This window comes from Monodon monoceros, unplaced genomic scaffold (assembly GCF_005190385.1).
Source record: "Monodon monoceros isolate NGI ecotype Baffin Bay Population unplaced genomic scaffold, NGI_Narwhal_1 Super_Scaffold_5, whole genome shotgun sequence".
NCBI lineage: Eukaryota > Metazoa > Chordata > Mammalia > Artiodactyla > Monodontidae > Monodon > Monodon monoceros.
The window spans coordinates 111501115-111507859 of NW_021703782.1; the positions used below are offsets into that span (position 1 = coordinate 111501115).

General features: G+C 61.7%; 1 protein-coding gene across 1 annotated transcript; it reads left to right on the forward strand.

The window, feature by feature from the left end:
- Positions 1-2238: 2238 nt before the first annotated feature.
- On the forward strand, positions 2239-6336 carry LOC114884509 (beta-lactoglobulin-2-like). Its single transcript, XM_029203497.1, has 6 exons — positions 2239-2334; positions 2810-2949; positions 3636-3709; positions 5062-5175; positions 6007-6132; positions 6320-6336. The coding sequence occupies exons 1-6, from the start codon at positions 2239-2241 to the stop codon at positions 6334-6336; spliced, it is 567 nt and encodes a 188-aa protein (XP_029059330.1).
- The last annotated feature ends 409 nt before the right edge of the window (positions 6337-6745 follow it).

Below are 6745 nucleotides of genomic sequence, written 5' to 3' on the forward strand. Positions count from 1 at the left end.
ATTCTTCAATTTTCTCTTTTAACTCAAGCGTTGCACTGCAACTCCTCACCTTCTTGCAGTAAAAAGGAACCATGGAATAGTCTAGCTCATAAAGAGGGGAGCTTCTGATTTTGATCACCCTAAAACATGAGCTGCAGCCTCAGAAAGTGTCCCTTTGCCTGGATTGTCCTCTGTGTGTCGAGTGCATCTGGTGGGGGAGGGAAGCTGGGGGGACAACATGGACGTGTGTTCAGGACTCCGAGCCCCACTTTGACTCTGTGGGTAAATATATATCAGCGCCACCTCAAAGCCGTAATTACCACCTGCAGCCCGGAGCACTAGGGCTCACCTCTTTCCTGCCTTACTCGGTTGATTATGAGACTTAGCTGCCTCTCTACCTTCACTTGGGGTTGTTGGCAAGTCCCAGATGGAGCTAACAACCGAGCCAGTGAGACACAAGGACCCATTGTGAGGAACTTCCTGAGGGGTCTGCAGAGCCTGGCAGGCACAGCACAGGGCTCAGCCTGGGTTCAGGTGGATGGCCCCACACCAGCACTAGGAAGGCCGTGGGAGGAGGAAGTGACGTCCTGTTCCAGAGCCAGCTTCTGGCTGACCTGGCTCAAGGCCATCCTTGGCCACTAACGACGGGTGTATTTAGGTCATGTACTTTGGTACTATGTATCTCATTCCTGTCACCTCTGTGAGAGGCAAAAGTGACAATGGACATGAAAGCACCTTGGAAAATCACAGGGATCATGAGAATGAGAAGCTAAATGGCCCATCCAATATGAGTTAAGGAAGCCATTCATCCATGTAACCCCCCATGCATCTATGCATCCATCCATCTACCAATCCATCCATCTACTACCCATCCACACATCCATCCATCCATCCACCCACCCATCCACCCATCCATCCATCCATCCACCCACCCATCCATCCATCCATGCTTCCACCCATCCACCCACCCATCCATCCATCCATCCATCCATCCACCCATCCAGCCACCCATCCATCCATCCATGCTTCCACCCATCCACCCACCCACCCATCCATCCATCCATCCATCCACCCATCCATCCACCCATCCACCCATCCATCCACCCATCCACCCATCCATCCACCCACCCACCCATCCATCCATCCATCCACCCATCCATCCATCCATCCATGCTTCCATCCATCCACCCATCCATCCACCCATCCATCCATCCACCCATCCACCCACCCGTCCATCCCTTCATCCATCCAGAATGTGCGTTGTTTTAATCCACCAATAGGAACCTCCCAGGGCTGCACCTCCCCGCTCACATAAGCCTTCGGCCGCCTCACTTGGCTTAGTCTCTGCTTCTTGCCTCTCGGGGCTGACTCTCACCTGGGGGCAGTGTACACCTGCTCCAGCGATCCTGAGACAGGCCTTGCCCAAAGATGGGGCTGCAGACTCCTAGAGGTCCCAATCATAGCAGAAGAGATGGAAGCAGGGCTGGATCCTGGACAGGCTCGGGGGGTGAAGGAGGCAGCTGCCCATGCTTGGGACACCTAGAGCCAGCCTGAGGGGGTGGCACTGGGAAGGGGAACAAGGGCCGCGGGGGTTGTACCAGAGCCATGTGGGCACCCCGGCCCGTCCCACAGATGACGACAAGGGAGCAAGATGGTGGTGGGGGTCCTTGTGCCGCCCCCTCATGGAGCACATGGCAGCCCAGGGTGTGCACACTCAGGTGGTTGTGTGAACTGGGTGCACACACACGGGGACAGCTTGTGCAGGGGACCCATCAGTAGTGTGGTGATATGAGCCCCCGGTGTGGGGCAGAGGGCCACCCCCTGGCGCATGTCCCTGGGTCATGGCTGGCATGGGGGTCTCCAGACCCCGGCCGACCCACGGGCCCTCCCTCCAGGACACAGCTGTCCTCAGTGCTGGTTCTGACCTGTCCTTGTCCAAGAGCCCGACCCAGGAAGTGTTCCTGACGCTGGCAGCCAGCCTGGACCCACACCCTAGACCCTTCCTGCCTGGGGCCAAGCAGGAACCGTCCAGGCCCAGGGACACAGGGCACCTTCCTGCTTGGCCTCGGATGGAAGTCAGTGACACTGTCACAGAAAGCAGGCCTCAGGCTGTCCTGGAAGATAGTGTCTTCGTGGCCCCAAGGATGAGTCACAGGGCATTCGGGGAACCGCATGGCCTCCTCCTATATAAGGCCCCAAGCCCTCTGCCTCGGACTTCCCTTCTCTCCAGAGCTCAGAAGTGCAACCACGGCTGCAGCCATGAAGAGTCTCCTGCTCGCCCTGGGCTTGGCCCTCGTGTGTGGCGCCCAGGCTGTCCACATTCCCAATAAAGTGGAGGGTCTGGACATAAGAGAGGTATGGGGGTGGGCCCCAGGGGCTGGGGTCAGGGGCTGAGAGGGCACAGGAAAGCCTGGACCGCAGAAGTCTAACACGGGTCAAAATGAGGCCATAGCACTGGGGGACCACTTCATCCCCCAGATGTTGGAGGGACTTGTCTCTCTCCAGCCACTTGGTTCCCAGACGCTCCTGTTTCCCTCTCCCTCCCGGGGTGGAGTCGTCCTCTAAGTTGCCACACCTGGATGGGGGCTGACTTAGGACTGCACTGGGGGTTCGGTAGAGACGGGGGTTGTTCCAAATATGCAAGAACTCCCCACTCAGGTGTCATCACAGAGCTGGTGATCCCCAAGTGCACCTGGAACCCTAGCGCGTCATGCTTCCTGAGAAACCTGGGCACATAGGAGACTTGGCGTGGCCCAGTTGAGGCGGGACTGAGAACCCACTGTGGGGCTAGGGTCCCCTTCCCGGAGTGCAGCTCAAGATCCCTCCCCAGGTGGCGGGGACGTGGCACTCCGTGGCCATGGCGGCCAGCGACATCTCCCTCCTGGACGCCGAGAGCGGCCCCCTGAGAGTGAACGTGGAGGAACTGAGGCCCACCCCCCAGGGCGACCTGGAGATCATCCTGAAGAAATGGTGGGTGTGCTCCGCCCCCCGTGACAAGGCACCACCCCTTCCCCGGTGCTGCGGGCCAGCGGGGGCAGCTCCAGGACTGGTGGGCTGCGGGCAGGGCTCCAGGTGGGCCCCAGCTGCACTGTGGGTGGGGCCGGGGCCCCAGGGACAGGGAAACAGGGCTTGGAGGTTCTTGGTGCCCTTGGAGCCCCGCCCAGGGGCTGTGGGGCAAGGGGCGGCTACACAGAGCGGCCCCAGGGTCAGTGTGGGGAGAGGCCTGTGTGGAGACCACTGGGCAGCTTCAGGCTTGGGTCCTCAGGGCCTGGGCAGTTTCCACCATGAGCCCCACCTGCCCCCAGAGTCGGGAGCCGGGGCGTCGGCGAATGCTGAGCCATGATGAGATCGGTATTCTTGGAAACACTGTGTCCAAAGCCCCATGCACACAGGGTCAGTTCTGAGCTGCCACATGCCTTCGGCCACCAGCCAGCTCTCCTGTGGGGTTCCTGGCTGACTCTGTCTGCCCCATTGTCGACTTCCTGAGTCACCCGCTTGGGTCCAAGGAGGGCCGCTCCCACTCAGGCCAGCACCTGGTGACTGACGGTGCTTTGGGCGGCCCAGGTGTCCTCCTGCCCTGAGGACACTTCCCGGAGCGCAGCTCCTGTCCCTCTGCAGGGTTTGTGAATGACCCCCACCACCATCTGGCTTTTCAGGGAGAACCAAAAGTGCGTTGAGAAGACCATCCTGGCTCAGAAGACCGAGGACCCTGCTGTATTCAAGGTCGACGGTGAGTGCCCCCAGCCCGGGCCCCGCGCTCCCTTGGGGTAACCCCAGCACATGCGGGGCATCGCCCTGATGCTCTGAGACGCTCGCCATCCCGCCATCTGGGCAGCAGGAGTCGGGCTTGAGTGTGTGGCCTCGTCCTGTGCACCAGGCCCTGCTTCTCCCACCCTGCGGAAGGTACTCTCAGGGGGACAAGGCCTGGGATCCCCATGCTTTCCTGCCCCTTCTGCACCCCCTGCTTGGTGTAGATGGAAGGAAGTGGGTATGTGTCCTGTGCCCCCGGGGGTGGGTTAGGGCGGGCACACGTTTCTCGGGGGCTCCTTAAAAATATCCAAACAAACCAGACCTGTGGGCAGGCACACTGTGCATTTGCCTCTCCAACCTGGAACCTGCTTCTGGAATATTCCAGGCCTCACCCCCCTCACCCCAGCCCTGGCAGCCTCCCTGGGACACATCCCTGGGCCCCCAGATCCAGCCCCACCCCCAGGGCCCACCAGCCCCGTCTCCAATCCACAATCTGTTTTTTGTCACGTCCTCTTTCTGAGAGGCAGTGGGTGGGGTGGGGACAGTCTCATCCCCAGAAGCTGTGGGCCCAGCAGCAGATGGGGGTGGGGAGCCACCTAGCCCCACGCCCGAGGTTCTCATTCCTCACCTGCAGGGCCTCAGGTCTACCTGGGAAATCGGCAGGACTCTCCAAAGAGCCTTCCCTCCATCGCCATCATGTTGCTCCAAATCCAGCCAGGACAAGGACCCCGAGGGTGCGGGGTCTCCACATTCTCCCCCCTGAAGGACAGAGGCATCGCTGCCCTTCCTCTTGAAATATTGTCCCTTCTTTCTTCCACTCTTTGGTGTCCACGTATAACCCCAGACTCCAGTGGGGCTCCAATCCTGGCATCTTTTTGATCGCTCACAGACCTGGGAGCCTGCCCTATCGAGGGGGGCTACCTGGGATTTAGTGCCTGGGGGTGTGGATGAATAAGTGACTGAATTAATGCCATGTCCAGGACATAGGGGAGCAGAGTTTGGCCAAGCGGGCAGTAGGCATGGAGAGTGGCTTCACTGTAGCATCAACATTTAAGAGCTGTTTCCAGTCTCGGCCTGAGTGCGGACGGGATGGTCTCGCCCAGACGGTGCGGCTCGGAGAGTCCCCACTGGGGGTCCATAAAACTTGTGCTGCTGGTGGTGGGCTTCTGGCACCCAGTAGGGAGGGCGTCCCCTCGGTGTCCGGGAGCGGATATTCTGAGCCCGGTGGTCGCCGGGGGAAAGAGCGCTCCCAGGCGATGATCCGGGTGCCCCGACGGACATGGTGGAGGGACTCAGACAAGATTTCAGGCTCCATTTCGGCCCCTTTTCCAGATCACGGGGAAAGAAAGATTTCCGTGCTGGACACAGACTACACCACCTACATGATCTTCTGCATGGAGGCCCCCACTCCCACCGATGAGCACGGCGCCATGTGCCAGTGCCTGTGTACGTGGCTGACCCCATGGGGCGTGTCCGGAGGGGCCACTCCTCGTCAGAGACGTGGCCTTTGGTCAAGCTGTGAATAAGGGACGCTCAAGACTCCCCCGCACCTTCCTGGCCCCTGGTGGGAGGAAGGGGAGAGGGGCTGCCTCGCTGGCCCCTACAGGTCATGCTAGCAAAGGTCCCAGCCGTGGCGCCCGACACTGGCGGCCAGATGTGGGGTGACGTGCAGGGCAGGAGATGCTTGGGACAAGGTCCGGGACAGGCCAGCGGGACTGACGCAGGAGGCTCGGGGGTTTCTCCCTACGTGGAGGGGCCTCACCGACCAGCTGGTACAAGTGGCTAATATTCATCAACAGTCTTATAGGAGGAGATTCTTAACGACTTCAGAGCACTTTCAGTTATGCAACCAGCTTTAAGGGGAGATTTTCTGACCAAAGTAAATATACGGGCGATGCTCCCAAGGTGGCCATGGCGGGCAGTGGAGGCTCCTGGTCAAGCCAGTCAGCCCAGGGGGACTGGGGGAGACCAGGATAGGGGCGAGGGGGGTGCCTCTCCTCTGTGACCGTGCAGACCCCCAGCGCTGCCCTGGGAGGAGGAGGAGGGGGATGGGCCGAGGGGGGGAGGGCAGGAGGCGGGGCCCTGGAGGGCAGGGGGCGGGGCCCTGCAGACCACCCTGGGAAGCAGGGCTAGACCAAGCTCTACAGACCCCAGCGCATCAGTGCCTCCTTCCTGTGCTCGCTCCTGGCGGGGGGGCGGGGGGGGGCTCAGGGTTCCCGAGCTCTCAGGTGGGGGGGGGAGCGGGGGTGCCGCCAGGGACTGACCCCTCCCCCACAGCCAGGACCCTGCAAGTGGACAACGAGGTCTTGGAGAAATTCCAAAGAGTCCTGGAGTCTCTGCCCGAGCACATGCGGATCAACCTGGACCTGAGCCAGAGGAAGGGTGAACTTAGCCCTGCCCAGGGTGAGAATCAGGGGAACATCTTCCCCCCTTACTGGACCCCCATTCTCCCCAGGGCTGCCGGGAGGAAGGGGGTGAGGGGGCAGCATCCCCGAGGTGGGCCCCCTCCCCACCCCCTGCCAGGCCCCTCTATCCCCAGGGGCGTCCAGTCCCGTCCTGACCCTCCCGCACGGCTCTCCCTCCCCCACAGAGCAGTGCCGCGTCTAGGTGAGCTCCTGCCGGCGCCCTGGAGGTAACGTAACCCCCCTGCCCCACATCCTGGGCACGTGCACAGGGTGGGGGTCTTGGTGGGGCCCGGGCTCCCCCATCAGGCCCTGGGGTCCCCCTGCGGGAATGGCTGGAAGCTGGGGTCTCTCCTGGCAACTGCAGAGCCGCTGGCCGCGTGCCCACTCTCGAGGGGTGGCCTTTGGGGAGGTCGTTTCCTGTGTCCTGGCCTCACTCGCATGCTGACCTCCTTCTGCTCCCTCTGGGCAGGGCCGAGGGCCAAGGTGGAGGCCCCAGAAGCGGGCACCGGTGACAGACGCTCCACCTGAGGGGAGAGGCGGGTGGGGTCCCTCTCCCGAGGAGGAGCCGTCCTGCACCCCCAGGCCCAGCCCGGGGAGGGGGCGCTGGCGAG

Excerpts from the sequence above, each read along its gene's own strand:
- LOC114884509 (XM_029203497.1), top strand. The coding sequence starts at position 2,239 with ATGAAGAGTCTCCTGCTCGCCCTGGGCTTGGCCCTCGTGTGTGGCGCC. Across the intron at positions 3,710-5,061 it reads TGCTGTATTCAAGGTCGACG|ATCACGGGGAAAGAAAGATT; the intron begins GTGAGTGCCCCC and ends CCCCTTTTCCAG. Across the intron at positions 5,176-6,006 it reads CGCCATGTGCCAGTGCCTGT|CCAGGACCCTGCAAGTGGAC; the intron begins GTACGTGGCTGA and ends CCTCCCCCACAG.